General features: G+C 42.3%; 1 protein-coding gene across 4 annotated transcripts in view; it reads left to right on the top strand.

Annotated features, from left to right (window-relative positions):
* The first annotated feature begins 299 nt into the window (after window positions 1-299).
* Window positions 300-23,225, top strand: part of nrxn1a (neurexin 1a) — a 55,073-nt gene continuing 32,147 nt past the window's right edge. The window contains exons 1-6 of one of the 4 annotated variants that reach the window (XM_040134511.1): window positions 300-1,032; window positions 6,487-6,504; window positions 7,266-7,295; window positions 8,421-8,432; window positions 20,046-20,347; window positions 21,508-21,531. In XM_040134511.1, the coding sequence (XP_039990445.1) occupies window positions 300-1,032; window positions 6,487-6,504; window positions 7,266-7,295; window positions 8,421-8,432; window positions 20,046-20,347; window positions 21,508-21,531 (1,119 nt within the window). Of the gene's footprint in view, window positions 1,033-6,486; window positions 6,505-7,265; window positions 7,296-8,420; window positions 8,433-20,045; window positions 20,348-21,507; window positions 21,553-23,225 lie in introns of all 4 variants that reach the window. The other 3 variants (XM_040134509.1, XM_040134512.1, XM_040134510.1) reach the window with 3 other exon arrangements.

The raw sequence follows: 23,225 nt of genomic DNA, 5'->3' as shown, positions 1-23,225 counted from the left end.
ATTGACCATCTCAGAGAAGACACAAACACCAGGCCAAGGCCTACGAAGATGTCCCAAGCGTGCTGAAAGGACGGAGGGAGCTGCTGTTTGACCCCCTCTCCCCACCGGAGCTGTATCGTATAGGAGCCTCACATTGTAAAGAGCACTACCAAGAAAGCGGGGTGCACCTGAGACACCTAGAAAGTGTTCTACGTAGCGCCCTACGGTTGTCAGCATGAGCTGTAGGGTAGTGGGAACACCCCAGCTCTAGCCGCCATCTCCTCCAGTGTGTGTGTGAGAGCGTGAGAGCGAGTGTGTGTATGAGTGTGATGGCGGTGTGTGTTTGGGCGGCAGCCCCCCTGCTCTTCCTGGGGCTGTGCCTGTGCAGCGTTGGGGGCCAGGCCCAAGGGGAGGTCCTGGAGTTTGGAGGTGTTTCCAGCCAGTGGGGACGGTTCCCTGTGTGGAACGCCTGCTGTGAGAGTGTGTTAAGCTTCAGCCTGCGGACTCACAGCCAGGAGGGCTTGCTGCTCTACCTGGATGATGAGGGCTTCTGCGACTTCCTGGAGCTGCTGCTTCTGCATGGCCACCTCCGCCTGCGTTTCTCAATCTTCTGTGCTGAACCAGCCGAGCTGCAGTCAGGCGTGGCGGTGAGTGACGGGCGTTGGCACGCAGTGCGTGTCAAGCGGGACTGGAGGAACACCTCGTTGGAGGTGGATGGGCGGCTGGAGGGATGGGCGGAAGTGAAGAGCAAGAGAAGAGACATGACAGTATTCAGCCACACCTTCATGGGTGGGGTAACGCCAGAGCTTCACTCCTCGCCCTTGCGCCTCACCTCCCCTTCAGTGCGGGAACACCCCGCCTTCCGTGGCTGGATCACGGCGGTGAGCATCAACGCCTCACTGGTGGCACTGGATGGCTCAGAGGGCGTCACTGTAATGGCCGGCTGTGGGCCGGACCACCAGTGCCAGAACGGAGGGGTATGCAGCGTGGTCAACGACCAGGCCATCTGTGACTGCTCCCACACTGGTTACCAAGGCAACGACTGCAGCGAAGGTAAGGCCCAGAACCACACTGACCCATCATATACATCTCATTCTTTACATACACGCACATACACTTAAGTACACATACGCACATACAGTTACTTTGCTTACATGCTTACCTCAAAATTCATACCTCCAATTCCAGACACCAGGTTCTTCAGTGTAGACATCTATTTTTCACTCACACCTCCACAGCTGCCTTCAGTTGGTGGGTATGGACCAGCGGCCTTCACAAACTGTGCAAGACATGCATACTTATCATGTTTGGTATTGATTTCTTATGGCTGCCAATTTAATATGTACCTCCAGAATTCAGAGCTAAGCCCCCTTCCAAGGAGTGCAGTCAGTTTAAAGCAGAGCGCTTGAGAACAGCTGTTCTGTGCTGCATTCAGACCGTGAAGATTGGGAGTCTGGAGATTTAAAACAAATTCCTGAAACTCATTGAGAAGCCTTACCTGGCTGGCAGTGTTAAAGCTTTGAAGGGGATCAGCTGGTGTGTTTGGCAAAACACATTAACCATATAGATCCATTATGGATGTGGTTGTTGGCTCGTGTTGAGAGACTTTAATTGGAGCTAGGCTGAGAGGCTGGAAATCAGTGGTTGTTACATGGCTGACACCTGGCTGCCTGCGTTAATGAATTTGCATTGATTCTACATGGCTTTCACAGGTACCATACATAGGGTGTTGAAATGAAGTATGTACGATCGATTGCCTGCCATTAATTTTAAGAGCTTGCACCCTGTTAAGATGCTCTGTTTGTAAATGTGTGAGCATGTATAATGTGTGTTTGTGTCAGTGTTCTTATAAAAGAGCAAATAGTGCCCTGTCAGTAGCACTTTATAAATATAAAGTGTGACAATAAACAGTCTGATGTAAAAAGAAAACTTTTATATGCCTTATTGGAAGAGGCAAAAAGAAAAATCCTTTTTTTTTACAAATGATTTCATATCCCAACCCTACAAAAACACCCTCCCCTAATACTGTCAAACAAGCCCTTGATCTATACAAGTGCCAATACACAGGGCAGTGTAATGATGGCCATTACAAAAACGAAACAGCTGCTTAATGAACTCAGCTACCTCGTTATGGCCAGTACTGCAAATGCTTTCATTTCCCCCTGCTTAGTTGTGTGTGTCGTCAGATTAGCTTCAGTTCATTCACAGAGCAAATCTGAATTCTTAATCAATAGCCCTCTAAACTAGTATATTTCTTTTCAATGCCAAAGGTACCATTCAGCTTAGCCTCAGCAATTGATTTTTTTTTAATGACACAAATGCATCTGCCAAAAATGGCAAGGTGGCCTTGCTGCTTGGCCACTGTTTGTCACCAACCTGACCTCACACCCCACCCAGCACCACTGTCCGCATCGCACCTCCCTTTAGCCACCCACCATCTCACACCCTAGCATTTAGTGGACAGTGGGAAGGCCTAGGTTGCCATGGAGATAGGACTAATAGTGAGACCTCATGCCAGAAGTGTCTCTCCATTCTTGCTCTTCCTGCCTTCCTCCCCACCCCCAATTCCTCAGCTCCAAACTCCAGACTCCTTGCTGCCTCCAGCTCTGCCTCAGCTCTTAGTAACTTCAGGCATCACGTCTGCCACGCAAATCTACTGCATTTACATGTTTGTGGTGGTGAGTGTGTATGTATGTTGTTGTATGGCAGGCGGCCTCAAGACAATAATGACCTTCTTGACCACTGGTCTTAGTTTTCCAAGCAGATGGCGAAAGTAGCTGGTGCATTAGGGTCACTCATGCTGAAATCATTGACGGAGAGATAGTTAATCATTTAAGCAGAGCTGCAACAATGTGTCAATTAATTGATTGGCAGAAGATTAATCAGCAACTATTTTGATAACTGATCATCATTTTTAAGCAAAAATGCCAAACATTTGCTGGTTCCAGCTTCTCAAATGTGAGAATTCAGTGCTTTTTTTTTGTACTATATGATATTAAACTAAACATCTTTGGGTTTTAGACCGATGGTTGAAAAATACATGCTATCTAAAGATATCACTTCGGACTTTTTTCGGACATTTTATAGAAAAAAAAATTAATCGAGTCGATAACGTGCAGATGAATCTATAATGAAAATAATTGTTAGTTGCAGTCTTACATTTAAAAATATGAGGATTCGCTTCTTTTCTCTGTTTTGTATCACTGTAAATTGAATTGTTTTTGGGCTTTGGACTGTGGGTCAGACAAAACACCTTACCTTGTGGGAAATAGTGATACACATTTTTCACTTATTTTTGACGTTTTAAGGACTAAACTAATTAAATCAAAAGAACTGACAGATTGATCGATAAAGAAAACAATCGTTATTTGCCATGCTAATGCTTGCTGCTGCATGTGGGGTGTCTATACATTCAGCAAGTGACAGGTGAAGCTATGATCATCTCTCTGCAGAACCTCGGTGCTGTGCTGAGAATTATGAGTCTGATCCAAGCCAGTCTAATCCAGTCTGCTGTTTTGCTGCTGGTTAGGGCACAGTGGGAGACAAAGCACACTGACACACACATACCTGCACAAACACAAACAAAAAAACACATGGAGAAACATAGTCACAGACTGTGCAGACTCTAGTACCATCACCATTAGTCACAGACAGCACTGCTGAGGTTTCCCATCAGCAGTGTATCTCTACAGGCTAAATGGGAGGTGCAGAAATTTTAGATAAATGTTCTCACCAGATACAGTACCTGCTTTGGACTGACACTTTGTCGCTCAACAAGGGGCTACTGATACCTTTTAAGGGGCTGTTTTATATTCCTAGAGATGGACTCACATTTCAATTGTGAGTGATGCCAAGTGTTTCTGGGGAGAACAAGTGCTACAATAATTTTTTTTTCTTGGCAGTAGTGGCCGGTATTGGTAATAGTAGTCTCATAAAATGGTTCCAGTCAGGAAATCTGCTTGGATGGATGTACATGCGGTGGGCAATACTGTATTTTTATGTTGTAGCAGATTTACTATCGAGTGGTATCTTACCAGGGTGGGATTTCGCTGTGAGACTGAAATAGAAATACAAAGATCTCTTCTGGCTGACTTTTTGAGTGTTGGTATAATCGTGTGGTTTTACACTGGTATTTCATTAGTCACATTTCAGAGTTTAGGTAGAAATGGCTGCAGGGTTCAGAGTATAATGTTAGATGATGGAGGAAATTGAGAGTAGCTTAATGACTTAAAGGTTACTTCATGTCTTTTCTTCATTCGCTCACTGGTAGTGATATTACAGTAAGTCATGGATCCAGGGGACGGAGCTTCTCCAGTGAACTACCAGCTTTTCAGTCAGAAATAAACAGCGGCAAATGGAACTAGTTAACAACAACATAAACCATGAACAACAGAGAGCAACCACATGTTAAAAGTGTTTCTGAAGTTTATTTAATCTCTTAGACCTCTCTACTCATTCTCTGAAAATAGATCAGAAATACAGAGAGGTCTGAGAGGAGGTTTGAGCAGATGATGTACTCTTTTGTAGTGCTGTGTGGTGGTATAAAGTATTTTTTAAAACTGGCCTCATGCATTGTTGTTCATTTTGGTCTGACAAGATGCCCGCTCAGTGGGATATATCCGACCACAGGATCCTCAGACTGAGCTAATATCCATGCATCAATGTCACTACCAGTGAGTTCCTCATACCGGCTTATGATATGTCAAAAGAAATCTCTCAGGTGCACCGAGGCACCCTGGATGAGAAAATTCAATGGTTGTATCCAAGAGAAATTATGTGGATGGCAAAGGGAGTAGGTAATAAAAGCTCAGGTCAAAATCCCTCTTTGTATAGAGAAAACGTATTATGTTAACAGCGTCTAAGGTTTTATAAAAGATTTATATTATGTGATGGAACCATAGTTGTCTCTTTCAAATTAAGAATGATCATTATTGGCAGGTATATGAGTCCACGCTGTGTAGTTGTTTTGTAAGTCAGGCAGAGTTGCGTATTAAGGTTTATCTCTTATATGCTACCTTGAAATTATTGTGGTATTTTGAACCCAGCAACATCACTGAATCTGCACAATAAAGCTTTGAGATAAAATTATATCCCTCTGAAAATTAGAAAAAAAATCTGTCATGAATCTTTAATACAGAATGAATATGCTCTGCTAGAGGAAAAAATGAATCCTTAGGACCGTGTTTGAAGCCAGAAATAAGCAATTTGGCTGTGGCAGTGCTAGTTTCCGTACACGTTTATAATTACACGATATCTTCAAGGCTCCCTAATGATCCACTTTTATTCACACTCATATTTTTGCAGATTTGTGACAGGCTTAGAAACATTTGTAAAGTTATATTATATTATTATTTACTGTAAGCATTTTTTTTTCTGCCCCAAAAGACAGTATATTACATCTTTCATACCAGTGTGAGGGAAGCGCTTTTTATGAGGGTTTTGTTCCAAAGCACATCAATATGTAAGTTTTGGAGAAAAAAAAAACCAGCAATTTCAGATATTCAAAATAGAGCTATAGTAAAGGAAGAGCGCTTTGGCTAAATACCATCTAGCCATTCTGCCCTCCAGTGAAGGCAGAGTGAACCTGGCTTGTTAGGCCTGGCTTGGTTTCCATTGTCCTTGAAGGCAAATCACTGTTAGCATGCTAATGGCTCCACCTGTTTCTGCCATGCTACTAGCACAAGGGCAGAGGCAAGTAAACACTCAGAACACACACACTTACACACACACACGCACATGCACATGCACATAAACATACACACGCAAACTCTGTCCCAGTATTGAACCATGCATGCACCTTGTCTTCCTGCACTGCTAATCCATCCCTAAATGTTTACCCTGCTATTTCATATCATTATACTGCCATAGTCAATGATAGTGTGTGTGTGTGTGTGTGTGTGTGTGTGTGTGTGTGTGTGTGTGTGTGTGTGTGTGTGTGTGTGTGTGTGTGTGTGTGTGTGTGTGTGTGTGTCTGTATGTGCAAAAGACAGAGAGAGTGAGGGTGAGATTGTATGTGTGTGTGTGTGTGTGTGTGTGTGTGTGTGTGTGTGTGTGTGTGTGTGTGTGTGTGTTGCATGCTATCTGCTGGGGGGCTCTGGGGAGAGGAAGCAGCTGCAAGGTAAGTTCTGGGGTAAACGGCTCTTGAATCCAAACATACAGGTAGGAATGTTTATTTACGTCCACACCCCCTCAACCCTCAGTATTTACAAGTGCGGGTGGGTATGAGTGTGTGTGCACTGTATATGTATTTGTACACGTGGAGTCATAGAGAGAGACTGTGCATTTTTTAATGCTGCTGTGTGCATATATATAGACAAACCAGTTTTGGCTACCAGTGCAGCATGGTATCCATTGTGATTTTTGTGTGGACTTTGCATGAATGTTACCACGGTAACCCTGGACAGGTGTGCATGTACAGTAAGTAGCCATGGTAACCCAAGGGCTGAGCATGCATGTTAATGAATGTCTGTCTCTCTTTCTCCTCGCCCGGCTGCAACACCTTTCCAGAGCAAAGCTACACTCCAGGTAGGTTGTACTTCTATCTATCTATCTATCTCTATATATAGAGATATATATATATTTCTATATATATCTGCAAATTCTGTCTGTCTGTATTTGAGTTTCTCTTCCTGCTCTTTATTCACAAACTCTTTCTTCGCTTCTTTATTTGATTCTCTTTTTTACCTGTTCTTACCTTAATTCTTATAAATTAATTTAGCTCTATCACCGTCCTTTTTTCCTCTACACCTTTTCTCTGGCCATTTATATCTTTTCCATGTCAGTCTTTCCCTTTGCATTCTTCTTTTCTGCCCTTCATTTTCTCATTACATCTTCTGGTGCGGAAATGCAGTACAAGGTAGCTAGCGTAAATGTATGTTGGTCTGTGTGGGTATCTAGGGGTTGGTTGCTGACATCTGGTAAGTACTACATCCCATCTGCAATCATCTGAAATGGCTCTTGCTTCAAGGTTAAATAGACATAGACACAAGCAATTACTGTACTGCATAAGACCTAGTTCATGGCTGCGTGAAAACGTCTGTGTGCATACCTTTTTGTGTAGGATCGCTGCCTAGGATAAGTAAGTGTCTACAAAACAAGTTTTTTAGACATTTGGCATAATTTAGAGGACTCGCACACAGAGAAACAAACAAACACAGAGAACTTTAGTCCTCCCTAGCATATCACTGACAAACTCCTGTATCATAAAAAACACATATGTACACATGCACACACTTCACACCCCATGATCCTTTGCTATGCTGACTGTGCTCTTGTCTTCCTTTAAGGTCTGGCACACCTGATGATCGGCGACCAAGGTATGGCCTCCTCTTACCTCACTTCCTGTTGTCCTCTGCTATACCATCATCCCCTACCTCCTCACCCCCACACTCACAACTCCCTGTATCCCTCCCCCACTACTTCATCACCACCTGACGCAGGAGGAAGTTTTCTCTCTAGGCACTGAACTAAGGTCAGTTTTTTTTTTCTGCAGTTGAGTTTCTTTTCATTTAAAATGGTCCCATTTGGTCTCATCAGAAATTTCAGTTTTAATTTAAACTGAAATGGATGACTTGGATATTCACAATTAAACAATTAAATATGAAATATGGCTTTAAAGATCATTTTTTGGTTTCATTTTTGAAGAGAGAGATGAGCCTGAGAGCAACTTCTGCTGGGATATATGCTATAATCATGGCTGTTGATGTTGGGGGGGTTAACGGGGGGTAGTAGACGGCTGTAGCTTGACAGTGCTTGGCTGGGTTAGACTTTCCAGGTCATGGAAATGGAGCTAATGGCCGACTGACCGACTGACTCCATGGATGGTTTGATTTGGTCTTTACTCTTCCACCTCATCTCATTTTCTCTCATCTGTGTGTAACAGTTTGATTGGGGGAGATGGGATCGTTGAGTGTGTGAGTGTGTGTGTGTGTGTGTGTGTGTGTGTGTGTGTGTGTGTGTGTGTGTGTGTGTGTGTGTGTGTGTGTGTGTGTGTGTGTGTGTGTGTGTGTGTACATAATGTATCCATGTGTGTGCATATGTGCTTTTACATCGGGGTTTGAATCAATGACTGTGGTAGTTTTCGCAGTGACATTCATCCACATTCATCCATGGCTTTTCATAGGCTTCCAGCATGTCTTGCTCTGCCGTTGCTGGTCCTCACATCGGCTCCTGTTCATACATTGGCGAGCGCATGTAATTCTGAACAGATGTTCCCGCAGTGTATGAAAGCGATTCTGTCTTACCTCAACCCGCAATTTATCCAGTGTTTTTGAACACAGCCCAAAAACAAGTGCCAGTGCTCTGCCTTTTGAAAAGTGTTCACTGATGAACAAAACTCACATTGCCACCCCTGTCTTTTTGCCCTCTTTCTCCTTTTCCCTTCTTTGTTTCCTTTCCTGCCCTCTTTCCCACTATTTGGAACACCACCTCTGTGAATTTAGGAAAACTCAGAGGTACCCCCCCCCGATTCTTTCACGTGTATGGCTAATGGGCTGTTCTGATTGGTTTTGAAGTTGAATGTACAGGCTCTTGTATGTATGGTAATGAAGACCTTTAGAGACGTTCAGCTTCAAGTCCACATTTACAGTTGCCATTAAATTGGAATGTTTCATTTTTGGTAAGGTAAGCTGCTGATGCAAGCGTGTTCGTACTAAAGTGTGTGTGTGCATGCGTGCGCATGAATAGGAGATCTGGCCTATGGTGCTCTCGAAATTCTGAAGGTAGGTGCTGCTCCATTGGTCAACTCTGCATGATGCTGATGAATACACTGATTGGCCCACATGACGACAGACTGATGTGCGTCTATTGTGCGCTTTGATTGTGTGAGAGAGAACATGAATATGGCTGTCTCCCATTGTGACAGGCCCGTGTATTCATTGAAATGTGCTATGTAATGAAATGCTCATCGATGCTGGTGGATAGAAATATCATGAACAGAGCACAAATTAGGTCTCCAGCCATCTATCACAGTGAGATATCTCCTCCCCGTCAACTATATTTCTGTCTGAGCATTTTTGCTATGTTTTGATTGCTAAGTAAGCTCCTAATGCTGGAGTTTCTCCACTAAAATGTCTGCCATGAATCATCCAGGTGGCAGTGAAAATTTAATTGCTTCAACTGGCTCATGCGCAGCATTTTAAATCACCTGCTTAAGGACCGACATGTATTAACATATGTTTCCAGCATTATTACACAATGTATTCGGTTTATTTGTGTATAGTGGATACCCTCACTATTACGGATGTTCGGATTGTGATTGGCTGAAAGTAGAACTGTGGCCGATTTCTTTTCTTTTATTTTTTTCAAACCTTTGAAGTCTCTTTCAGAATCTGTACAAATGAAAAAGCTGTGTGTGTTTGTGTGAGTGTGTTTTTGCTCAGCATACTGAGATGTTAAGGCTGTCAAATGGTGCAGACGAAGCCTAGCTTAGGTTAGCTCAGCGTAAAGAGGCTTTTTGAGGAGCCCGCAAAGCTGAAATGAGTTTCTTTGAGGGGGCGGATTGTGTGTGGGGAGGGGTGTCTTAGAAAGATATACAGCATGTGTGTCTGCTTGTGTGTGTGTGTGTGTGTGTGTGTGTGTGTGTGTGCTGGAGAAATTGAGAAAAAGAGACTGTGCCTGTGAGAGAAGAACTAAAGGAATGAATGATAGAGGGAGCAGAGAGGGAAGGAGGAAGCGAGAGAGAGATAAAGTGAGTCGTCTTCTCTCCTGTGATGTAGAGCAACTGCCTGTATCTGCAAAGGGACAGCGGTGCTCCTGTCTGCCCTCCCAGCCCAGTCATTCTGCAAGGGACATCAGCCCTGATGGGGAACCATGGACCTTTCCCCTCCTCCATAAGACAACAGCGATCATTCACCCTGGAAACGATACCCACAGATCACTAATCACTTTGAGTGGGTGAAAATGCACGAATTGTGGAGGGAAGAAAGAAAAGAGGAAGCCAAATTGGATTTTCATAAGTATCGAGCAGTCAAAGGAAGAGGGGGAAATGGATTTTTTTTTTTTGAAAAGTATTGAGCAGCAATAATCTGGATGGAAAATGTGCTTAAAGCCAAGTAGCAGATTTTGCCCTTTCTCTTCTCTCTGTCTGGCCAAGAATAGACCGTGAAGGGTTCTGGGTGAATGAGTGATTGTAGGTTCTGAATAGGATTGAGGAATAGCTCTTGAATGTAATTGGCAGCAATGCTGGTTTATGATATTTATTTATTCATTTTAGCTTTGAGTCGGGCTGTCTGGTTAATAGTAGGTGTTTGTCTGCATGTCCAAGTGTTCTCAATATCAATCCAACAATCTGTGCACGGCATAGACAAGTGACCTTTACATACGCACATTCGCATACGTGAACAGGCGGACAAACAGACACACACTTACACACAATAACCTTTAGAGAGCGCCTACTGAGTAGGTGAGTGAATGTGCTTTCAGTGTAAATATGCATGAGTAAGGCTGCCTGCACATATTCTTCACGGTCAGTGGATGAAGAAAGAACAAGGTGTGTGCCTGTATGTTTGTGTGTGTGTGTGTGTGTGCATGCCTTGTGTGAGTTGGATGAGTCTGTGTTCAAGGGAGGTGGATTGTGAGTCATCACTTGTGACTCATAAAGCGTCGGCAATCAAAGCGGCTCATTTTAACACATTGTCTTATGGCAAAAACACACAGATGGACGCAAACTCAGCTCAGGCGCAGGCTACAAACACACACATGTTTAGTGTCACACTCTTTGGATTTCTCTTTAAATTGTCTCTTTTTCTTTGTCCCTCAACCCCTTTACCTCTCTCTCCCGGATATACACGTGCAGACTTTTTTCACTACACACAAACACACACACACACACACACACACACACACACACACACACAGTGGACGAGCTCCGTGCTGACTCCACCATATGTGCGGTTGGGAGCGGTAGCATACGCCAAGACAAAAGGAACCAGTCAGTACCAGCAAAATATAACATGTCCCCTACCTCTTACTCATCACCATCTAACAGTCCTAATAAAGAATCAAACTAGGACTGATTATTCTTTAATTAAGTACAGGCACTGAAACTAAATTTAAAAAACATATTTTTGATGGTTTAATTATGCTTGTAGAATTTCTCAACTTATCTGACTCAGGTCAGTGATTAAACTAGTCGATCTGAAAATTAATCAGCAACAATTGTGATAATTGATTAAATGTATTAGTTACTTATCAAGCAAAAATTAATTCACTGATTCAAGCCTTTTTTATCAGAATGCAGCTAATATGTATTTTCATTATCATATAATCTACCGATTAGTTTCTTGATCAATCAGTTAATTGTTTTGTCCACTAAATGTCAGAAAATAGTGAAAAATGCCTGTTATAATTTTCTACAGCCCAAGCTGATGACTTCAGATGTCTTGTCTCTTCTGTCCATCATTCAATGTTACATATTACATATTACAATATGACAAGGAAAAGCATCAAATCAACATTTGAGAAACTGGGATCAGCAAATGTTTGGCCTATTTGTTTTAAAAACGACTGACGATTACTTCATTATCAAAATAGTTTCAGATTAATAGTCTGTCGATGGACTGATCAATTGATCACCTAATCATTGCAGCTTTAATATTATTGTAAATAAAATATCTTTTGTTTTTGGCCTGTTACTCTGTTGCTCTCGCAACTTGCCATGGCATTTTTCACTGTATTGTAACTGTAACTAAGACTAAGGCGTGGTTCAGTCTGCAGGCTAAGCCGATTTTTTGCTCAAATTAGACCTTTAGGACAGACTGTCCACACTGTTATTTGCAAGTGATCAAATTTGATTAGTAAGTCCAGACATCAACAACCTATCAGCATGGGTTGCTGTGGTAATGACGTAGGCGTAACTACCCGGCTTTCCAGTGCAGCAGCATGAGGAATGGAGGCCCATCATCTCGCCCTCCAAACAATCGCTCTGTCAAATTGTGGTGCAGAACTCCTCCATCGCTGTCTTTCTTAGTGCCAAAAAACTATGCTCTCTGATAGAAATATGCTAGTAGCCGCATGGATTCTGCTCATTCCATCACTCTGGATTTGACGTTTTAATTGTATGTCGTGTTGCGAGAAACGCAAAAGACACCTTGAAATCTTATTTGAGCGGTCGAGTGTCCGAACTAAGATGCACCCGTAGAATCGCAGATTGGAATCACATTTCAACCCTCCAGACTTTATAAAATCAATCCGGATACAATCTGGATATGCCAAAAAACGGATTTGGGCTGGCAGCCTGAACAAGACCTAAAAGATTAACCAACTAATTGAAAAATAGATAGACAGATGAATCAACAGTGAAAATAATTGTTACTTTCCACCCTAGGAGGAAGCTAGGAACAAAGTTGCCTTACATTTGTGCCTGTAGGTGTATTGAATCAACTGTCCCCATAGTAAACCTAGCATTAGCACATAATTCAATTAGTGTCTTTTAAAGGGAAATTTTCCACTGTATTATAGAAATGTTAGCATCATCAAAAACATTTCTTTTGCATTACCCAAATTTATTTACCTGCTGGTAAAATGTACTCATCATCTAAGGCTTGAAGAAAAAACTGTAATATACTGTGTATTTGTTAATAAATTATATTTTTTGGACAACATAAGACACTGTGGTTTGTAATGCTGACATAATTTACTAAGACGGGCAAGTGAGCAGTACCCAACTCGAGGTGAGAGAGAGCCGCTTGGTGTTAAGAGGCAAGTGTCTTGTGACTGGCTGCCTGCCTGAGTGACTGGCATGAATTTGGGTTCTGATGGCCAGTTCTTGAACCGTGAAAAAAACAAAAAACTGTTAAAACTAAGTTGTGCCCCCTCTGACTATAGGCACTGATAAAGGAATTGCAACAAAGTTTTGATTGCAAAATGTGCAATTTTCCTAGATATACCCTCTGCACTAATGGGACTAATTATGCCTCTACTCTCTGCTACTAACACCCGTTACAGTACTGTACTACAACACTCATTAATGCTTAACACCCATGCAGTTCTTGTAATGAAAGTCACAGCACCACATAGAGAGCTCTACCCCCACATTATCAGGGAGATACACAGTTACCAAATTCACCACGGGAAATGTGCAGCAATCCCACCAGTAAATGTATACATTTGCTGGTAATTGTATGCAATTACCGTCCTGTTAGCAAGTGTACACATTAACATTTTTGCGCATTCACTGCAACGCTAATAGGGAACGCACAAAGCCGTTGCACCCTGTAATTGCCTAAAAATAAAGACATCAAACGGACTTCCCATTTACAGAGGATGAAGGGGAAAGATAGAGCGGAGGCTTACTGCAACCGTGTAAGGGAGGGTGAGAGGAGGAGTGGGCGGGATAGGGTAAAGGAGTGTAGAAAAGTGATGGTGAGGAAAGATAGGGGCGCATTCAGAAAGTGGGAAAAGAGAGGTGGAAAAAGAAGGTCGGACACATAGGGGGAGACAAGAAGGGAGATAAGACTGCAGCATTTCTCAGCAGGGGCGCTGCAGCTCTCCTTGGGCTCCCCCGACTTGACACAGTCTCGCATCAGCCAGGATGCTATTCATCAGTGATGCAGATGCCTCATCAAACACTGGCACACACACACACAAACACTCCCTAAAAAGGCTAGTCGATGCTCAATTGTCTATTACCTGTTCTTGCAATTTCAATTGTATCTGGGTGGGTGCTGAGGGTAGTGGCCCAATTGGCGATTCACTCCAGTACCCCATCTGGCATTTGAAGTTCATTTCTTTGCTGTTTGCCAAGACAAGAACAAACACATGAACAAGTGTACACACACTCACACTCACAGCCATGCACACACAAACACTTGTTTACTTCTGGAACTTGTCTGGCATTACTACAACAACTGAAATAGCCACAGATTTGATTAAAAACCCATTACATTACCTTTATGAAAAGAGGTCTTTATACTCTTGTTATTTGTTAACAACCTAATGTAAAAGGGTTTCATTAGGTGTGTGTGTGTGTGTGTGTGTGTGTGTGTGTGTGTGTGTGTGTGTGTGTGTGTGTGTGTGTGTGTGTGCGTGTGTTTGTGACAGTGCAGGATGAGTGTGGATCTGCATGCATGGAAATCTGAGCATCGTCATTTGTCTGTATCGGTATATTTAAATTTATGGTTTCAAATCAGTTTGGCTACCTGTTTACACAAATGCACATGTTTCCAGTGCGTGCTTCTCAGTGTGTGCATATATGCAATGATGCATGTAGTTGTGTTTGTGTGCATGCCGGGTGTTTGTGTCTAAGAGGGATGAAACTGACTCTGATCTTATCTAGCTTAAGACAAATACGCGGATCCTGCCTGCAGACATTGTCATGGAAACAAGCCGGTTTCCCTGGGTACCAGAGAGAAGGCCAAATTCAAGCTACAGAGAGAGAGACAGAGAGAGAGAGAGAGATAAGCATAGATAAAATAAACAAAAGGGGATAAGAAATAAAAGAATGAACATAATGGTAGGAAGTGTGGTGTTCATTGTTTTCAATCCAGAAATTTAGTGGGATTAACAATATAAGATATTATTTAGTTTAAATTCGCTATTAAAAAGACCATATCTGCTCAAAAACAATTTACTGTTTATTGAGCAGAAATGCTCATTTTGTCTGTTTTTTACACTGTAAATTGAATAACTTTGAGTCTTGAATGCATCACGTTAGACTGGAAGTTGTGATGGGCAATTTCACAATTAAAATTTGGTGGTCCCAGCTTTTCAAAAGTGAGAATTTGCTGCTTTTCATTGTCTTGAACATCTTTGTCAGGCACCTTGGGTTGAGAAATTGTGACAATTAATCAATTAACCAAAAAAATGATATGCAGAATAATCATTATTAAAAAATAACTGCTAGTTGCAGCCCTATAGTCAGGAAATTGCTTGATCTGCAAAGTGACGTAGAATAGTGAAAAATTGCCATCACAATTTCCACAAGTCCATTGTGCTATCTTTAAAACTCAAAAGATATTCAATTCAAAACAAAAGCAAAAACTGAGAAAAGGAGCATTTATATTTAAATTGCAAATTGTCATTTTTGCATTAGTTTTTCTTTTGGGCCAGTAACACATTCGTCAGAGCTGGTGTTCCTTTTTTAAAACTCTATGGTTTGGAATAAATGCCTTCAATATAAGAACAACAACAACAACAAAAAGAGGAATAAGAGCTTAGCGTTGCAGACAACCAATATGTCACTTGTATCCTGACAGTAATATCCTCCTCTACAGTATTGCTCCATTGGCTGTGATGTGATAGCCCAATCGGTTTCAAAGCCAGATGCTGTATATCACTGAATAGAGGTGGAAACAGAAATCGTATCCTTTAGTGAACTTGACTGTATGGATTTTCACACTTAATATGGAGACTATGCATATGTTAGCATGCATTTACATACATTTCTTAATCTGGTCATCTGTCTGTATACTGTATGAGTATAAAATTAATCCACCTGTCTGTTATTAAGGAGGGATGCCTTCATGCAGGATGTTTGAGTTTATGCCATGTGTGTGTGTGTGTGTGTGTGTGTGTGTGTGTGTGTGTGTGTGTGTGTGTGTGTGTGTGTGTGTGTGTGTGTGTGTGTGTGTGTGTGTGTGTGTGTGTGTGTGTGTGTGCGTGCGTGCGTGTGTGTTAGTGTGTGTGCGTGCGTGCATTTGCGTGTGTTGACAGCCTGAGAGAAGCTGATAGCAGAACTGCATGGTAGGCTAAAAACGAGGTGCAGGGGAATTGCAGTGTGCTATCTCCAGAATGACAGGGCTGCCATGATTGAGGCTTGCTACACTAGGATTTAGATACACCAGCATTTTTCTCTCGTTCGTTCTCTCTAGCCATCCATCCCTTGCTCTCTGCCACTCCCTTTCCTTGTCTCTCTTGTCTCTCTTTCTTCCTTCTACCTATTTCTCTCTTCTCACTCTTACATTTAGTGTTCCCCATCTCAATGAGTCTCTCCATCTCCCTCTTTTGCTCCTTTTTTATTTCAAATTCCCCCTATGCATCTCTCCCTTTTTCTCGACCCTACTCCTTTTCCACCCTGCTCCCTCCATCAGGTGCTGTAAAGTGTAGGCTCCCCTGATGTGCTCCCAGCCTCCATCCGCCATTTTGATTCAGTACAGCTGTCCATGATAATGTACTGTTCACTCAATCACTCCTTCTATCTCTCACCCTCCTTCTCCATTTCTCTTCCTGTCTCCCTCTCTCCCTGAAACACACATTCACAAGCACATTCATATTTGCTGTAGCCCCTGCAACACAGGGTTGCCATGGAAATGACAAATTAGTGTGCGAAATGTTGAGTAGGAGAGCCATGATCAGAGACAAAGCCATTTGAGACACACACTCACACTTGCCATATGCACACAAACACACAGTGAAATCTAAGTGATGTGTGTTTGATCGTTGGAAGGGTGGTAAAGTTGCAGCTGGTCCCAACAGCTACCACGAGACCAGTTATTCACTCTCTCACCCTCTTGCCTCCCCACAGAATGCTTTATTTGTAGTGTAGTAGTTTAATGATAGCCCTCAAGCTCTAATGCCAAACGTCCTCCATCTTTACATTTTTCCCTATTCCCACTCCTCCTATAGCCTCCATAGTTCATGTCTTACTTCTCTGCTATACTAGGTCCTTGCATATTTTCCTGGTTATTTCTGACACACTTTCCGACCTCCCTCCTTTCCTTTTTTCCCCACTCTCCTCCTTTCCTTTCCTTTCCTTTGTGAGATCAAGATCTGTTTTTCAAGGGAGAGCTGAAAAAATGAAAACAATTTTTAGTCAGATAAAGCTGCAACTGAAGATTATCATGCAACTAAAGATTATTATTATTAGCATCAATTAAACTGTTGATAATTTCTTCAAGTAGTCGGTTAATTGTTTAGCGCATAAAATGTCAGAAAATAGTTGGAAAATGCCCATTGGAATTTCCCAGAACCCGAGGTGACATCTTCGGATTGACTGTTTTGTCCAACTAAAATCATAAGATATTCAGTTTACAATGATATAAAACAGTGAAAAGCAGTAACCCCTCATATTTAAGAGGCTTCAGCTTTAATGGCATGTTTGGCAATTTTTCTTCAGAAATGACTTATACAATCAATTGATTATTAAGATTGATGTAAATGAATTTTCTTTCAAATGGCCAATGGGTCAATCGGCTAATCATTCCAGCGCTATACCAATCAGGTGACAAGAAATAATGGAAACAATTAAAAAACTGATTTAAAAAAAAATCTGATTATAAATTTTTAAATTTAAAAGCAAAGGTTGTTTTTCGAGATTTCCCTTTCTTTTTCAAGAGTTAATCAAGCAATAACTACAACAGTCATAATAAAGCTTTAAAATCTCCAGAGGACATGAAATAACTTGGCTTGAGAGATTTAATTTTCTTTTCCTTTCCTTAACTGACTTTATTTAATCATAGTGTCATTAAGATCAAGGTCTCTTTTGCAAGAGAGACCTCAGAGCAAAGAAAAACATTTACAGTCAGACCTTACAATCAGCACACCACCAGCCCACAAGAAGCCATTGCCACTTTTCGCAAACTAGTAGAAAACATTACTAGAGTCATACAAATCAAAAGATAACAATGCTTAAAAATAGCTTACTAGATTTCCATTCTTTCCTTCTCCTTCCCTTTCCTCTTTCCATTCATTTGCATTTTCCTCCCTCCTTAACTGTATTCTTTCATTCTGCTCACTTGCTTTGATCGACAGACCTCTCCACAGGATGAAGTGTGACATGTGGTGTGTATGTCAGCGTCTGTCTCACTGTTTACTCTGAGCTAATACTGACTCACTCCATTTATCTGAGCCACAACAGATCCACTCCAACCTGCCCACTTGGGAGCGCGCATGTTTCTGTGTGTGTTTTAGGTGTGGCCGTGCGCTAGATACATGCTTGCACGTCACACGTTCATCGTTGTGTGCTTTTTCCTGCCTGATTTGGGTGTGTATGCGCCTGTTATGTCTGTGATGTAATAGAACAAGGAGTGAGCGTTTGCGGGCCAGAGCCTCCAGATCGATGCAGAGATGCTTTATGTGCTCCTGTCTGGTCTAATGACACGTCTGTAAATTAGCCACAGAATGGTGGAGCACCACACTGAAACCTAATGGCACCTCTGTAAATTACTGCTAGAATGCTGTTGGACGGCTGTGTGTGTGTTCTCATTGTGCACAACTTGCCCCCACACACACATTTCTGCCACCGCATCTACATTTGTGTCTGCATGTGTGTGTCAGTGTGTATGCAAGATTGTGTTAGCATTTGTGGTTGTTCTTTCTGTGTACGTGTGTGTGTGTTTTTTTGTGTGTCTGCCTCCTCCTCTTCGCTCTCGCTCCTCTCAGTAAAGACTAGCCCGAGGCCCTGAGTTGGTAATAGCTTTTCTGACAGCAATACACCAATATTTACACAGACCAGCACCCACCCACACCCCCGCACATTTCATGCACACATAAAAAGCATACACTTGTCCATGCACGCTTACACATTCATATGCTTGAACACAAAGTTGCAAACATTTTTCTTTTTCTTTTTGAGGCATGCACACACACACACACACACACACACACTTAATTAACATGCTGGGAGGTAAGGCATCACGCACTAGGGGGAACTCACGCATGATGGCAACAACGTGTTGTTTCTCAATCATATATTGGCATTCACACTTCGGGGTTTTTTCATGCAGCAGAAGCAAAGAAAGACAATTTACCACAATTGCTCTTTGAATTGTGATATATTCTCACTTTTTCCTTCTCATTATTCTCTCTGAGTTATATTCACTCAAGTGCAGCCGATTCCATTTCAACACTCTTCTCTTTGCCTCTCACAGCCTAATAACCTATTACACTTCAGTCTGTTCATTACGTCGCAAACCCCCCCCCCCAGCGGTTCCTCACCAAGTGTCTGTCTTGCTCCAGCCTGACCTATTGTGTGTTAAATTCCCCTCCATTCTCATGAACTACAAGATGGTGGTTATGCCACAGTCTGCACAGAGCAGGGAAAAGGAGATGTGCGGAGAGGAATGGTGGAGGTGTGAGAGATAGAGGGATGGTGGTGAGGAGAACGCTAGAGCAGATGCGGAGGAAGGGTGAAGCTTCGGGGGGGGTGGGTGTGAAGCAGACAGATAAAGTCACCCCTGCTGTGTATCCCAGCACAATAGTATGATCGTTTTTTGCAAGCAGATGTGTGTGTAGGTGTGCATATTTGTTCCTCTGCCGGCTTGCGTAAAAGGCAGTTCACTTGGATGTGTGTAGGTGTGAGAGAGTAGATAACAGAGTGTGAGCTTAAGGATGATGGATTGCAAAACCTTGGTCTTGTGTCCTTGGGGGTCACTAAGGATGTGCAAGGTAAGTTTCTATTGGCTGTCTGCCTGTTACTCTGAATTCTTATTGGCCAATCCTCCCTGCTTTGGCTGCTATGATGCTTACAGGCTGCTGTTCTCCATTTTCATTATCAGTTTTTGCCTCCCTCTCAAAACCTTTCTGACCTCAACTGCTGCCACACACACACACACACGTATAAAGACACACATTCTGGCTTTCGACAAACATCACGAAATGAGCCATGTTGTCAAACTAGACCACATCACTTCAGACTGCCAGCACAGCTGTTCTCTCAAAAGAGAGGATGGCAGGTTTCATAACGATTTTGGAATGCTACAGACTCACGACTGTCTCTCTCGCATCCACACTGTTTAATCTCCAACCCACATGAGTGATCAAAGCTTGTTTACACACCACTCCATGGTACGATTAGAGGTATGGAAGGAAATGTTTCTTCCAAGTGCTGGCATCACTGAGGCTTTGCTTGACAATAACATTTTCAGCCTCTTCAACAATATGTTTTGTACTGCACATCCGAATCAAATATAACCAGGCCCAGCTGAGCTTTGTTTTACTCGGCTCACTCTGATGAACACCCACCATCATATCATCTTTGATCATATTGTGAAGAGCAGTGTGGGAAGAAGCAACATAGCTTGGATATTGTACTAACCATGATAATGTTCAAAAAGAGTGTAATGGCTCCATACTTATTTGTTCTTCCCTGTTTCCTCTTCCTCTTCCACCTCTCCCTTTCTCTCTCACAGCTCGTGAGGAGTATTTTGCCACTTTCAAGGGTTCTGAGTACTTCTGCTATGACCTGTCGCCCAACCCCATCCAGTCTAGCAGCGATGAAATCACGCTCTCCTTCAAGACACTGCAGCGCAACGGCCTGATGCTGCACACCGGCAAGTCAGCCGACTATGTCAACCTGGCACTGAAGAACGGTGCTGTGTCACTTGTCATCAACCTCGGCTCTGGGGCCTTCGAGGCCTTGGTGGAGCCCGTCAACGGCAAGTTCAACGACAACGCCTGGCACGACGTCAAGGTCACCCGCAACCTGAGACAGGTAACCAGACAACAGGAAATGGACAAGTGAGCGACCGAGCAAAGAGGAGAGGAGAGGAGCTATAAAATAAATTACAAGATTGATAAAACTTGAAGAAGAAAGATTTGAAGGCTCCTAGGGAGGAACAAAAAGGTGGCAAGAAGTAGATTAATGAATGGATGTAAGCATGTTTGGATTTCACGTAGTGATGAAATGATTAAAAAACAGAAAATTAATTGACAAGAATTGACCATTTTGATTAATCCTTTGAATCATTCATTTTAAAAAAAATGCCAAACTTTTGCTTGTTTCAGCTTCTCAAATGTGACGATATGCTACTTTTGTCTGTTTTATATCATTGTTAATTGAATATCTTTGGGTTTTGGACTGTTGATCGGACCAAACAAGAACTTTGAGATGTCACCTCTGGGAAATTGTGATTAGCATTTTTTTTTAGACTATTTTCTGAGATTTTTTAGACAAAATGATTAATTGATTAGTTTGAGAAGTAATTGACAAATACGTAAAAAATGTAAATATTTGTTATTTTATAGCCCTAATTTCAGGTACTTATTAAATAGCCTAAATGTGTATTTGAGTCATATGGTAAACCGCAGTAATGCTGCAGATGTTTCAGGGGCAGTGAGCATCTGAAAAGAATATAGTCCACAGCAAGAAACTAATCAATTTTAAAGCTATGGTCAGTGGTCTGTTGTCCAACTGCAGTGATGCTGTGGTAGGAAGAAAATACCTGAGGTTTTGGTCTTAGTTTACAGTGGGTTAACCACAAGACCAGCACTGCTTTCAGCTCTAGGTGAGTGTTTTTTCAATTGTGTGTGTATAAGGGAGTGAGTATGTGAGTGAATGAATGAGACAGAGAGTGAACTAGAGAACACTGAGGGTCACTAGCACTCAGGTGCTTGTAACCCACCTGTGCCCTGCCTCTACGTTTGCCTGTCTGTACTACTAACTTGACTACTAACTTTACTAACCTGCTAGTGAAACTAACCACCATCCATGGAATGATTCATTCTACTAACCTAACCTGTGCCCTTCTCCTAGCGAAACCACTCCAACCAACCTACTAACCTCACCAGAGGCCTTCTAGCTTTCCTTTTTTTGTTCCCGAAGTTGTTCTGTTCACAGTTTTTTGCTTTCCTTTCTCCCCCTCTTCTACAAAGCACTCAGGCATTGGACACGCTATGGTAAACAAACTCCATTGTTCGGTAGATATCATTCTAATTGTTTCTTAGTTTGGGTTTGCCCCGTGTCTATTTCCTTTTGAACCATAGACATTAAAACTAAACCAATAAAAGGATAAATGCGGTTGGTAAATCGTTTATGCTTAAAAAGCCCCCATCCCCCTTTCTTGCCAACCACTTTTTGTCTTAAATGCTTTCCCCCCTTTCTCTACCGTTTTTTTCACTCCATCACTCTGTGACTGACATGTAGGCGTGTACTGATTGGCTCATCCCTCACCTGCACGCAAATGGCAAGCCCCCCCCTTCCTGCATGGCGTGATTCAGAAACCCTTCCCCTCTCTGATTGGTCCATAAAATGGATACAGAGGTCCCTCCTCCCCCTTTTTTTTTTCTTCTTTTGATTTTTCGTCCTCCACTCTGCCACTGCATGTTCTCCATTGTGCCTCTGATTAATTCTGTCCTCTGTTGTCGTTTTTTATCTACTGTGTCCTCTTTGCCAATGGTTGCATGCAGAGAGAGGAACAGACCGCATGTTTACATATTTATGTTACTGTGTGTGTGTGTGTGTGTGTGTGTGTGTGTGTGTGTGTGTGTGTGTGTGTGTGTGTGTGTGTGTGTGTGTGTGTGTGTGTGTGTGTGTGTGGAATGAGCATTAACCCATCCGAAAACCTGTGCGTGTGTGTACATCAATTTGTGTGTTTGTCCACGTGTCATATCATTCAGACTCGCTGATCTAACAAACCCCCCAGACCACAAACTAACTAAGCAACACCATCATCACAACTCACCCTAACAAAACAATAACATAACATCATCACAACTACTAACAACATTGAAACCATTAACCCTAACCTCAGTAACCCCACACAGCTTGGCCTGACACCAATAACACTACTGTGGCTGCCAGTAGTGAAAAAACTAACAACTACTAACAAGTAAATAGTACTAACACCTACTGTATAGCATGATGAAGCCTGTGGATACTTTACTAACACCTGCCTGGCTGGGCAAGTTTGCCTGGCAAAGATAAGCACCAGCAGTGAGAGGGAACTTACTGTAGTGGGAAAGTAAAGAGCTCAAAACTGTTATGGGCTGTCGAACAAGGACAGTAATTTACTGTAGAATATCAAGGTGATAACATACCACTAACTGTGATTTACGTGTGACAGAGTTGGCTATGTGTGCTAGCTGAAAACCCCTGCAGAGCAGAATGGCCTGGTTAAATTACAAGAACACCAGTGCCAGGTAGAGTATTGAGGAAAGTTGTTGTTAGTATATAAGGTATAAATCAAACTTCATCTTCTACCTTAAAGGGAAAGCAGCTCAGAGTCTCTGGCAGATAAATAAAAAGGAAGACTTTTAATGTAAAGGTCAAACTATCGTATGTAGAAGATGGGGCTAGCATTTTAATGCAACACTGCACAAATCATATTGGTTTAGTCTGCTCTGTAAAGTCAGTACAATGCAGCGACAGACTGGATTTGAAGTCTGGGGTGTGAAGAGTCAGAATCCACCAATGGTGGCCCTGAAGCACTGGGTATCAGTAAATCTTTATTAATCACACATAGGATCTAGTTGTGTTTCTGTACAACTGCTGTTGACAGGCAGAAGGAGGCAGACCACATAGTCAAATGGTAGATGGAGCTACAGAATACATTACTAACTATAGGCTGAGTGAGTGAGTGGCATTTAGCACT

This window comes from Xiphias gladius, chromosome 9 (genome assembly GCF_016859285.1).
Source record: "Xiphias gladius isolate SHS-SW01 ecotype Sanya breed wild chromosome 9, ASM1685928v1, whole genome shotgun sequence".
Lineage (NCBI taxonomy): Eukaryota > Metazoa > Chordata > Actinopteri > Istiophoriformes > Xiphiidae > Xiphias > Xiphias gladius.
This window is presented reverse-complemented; position numbering and strand designations above follow the sequence as displayed.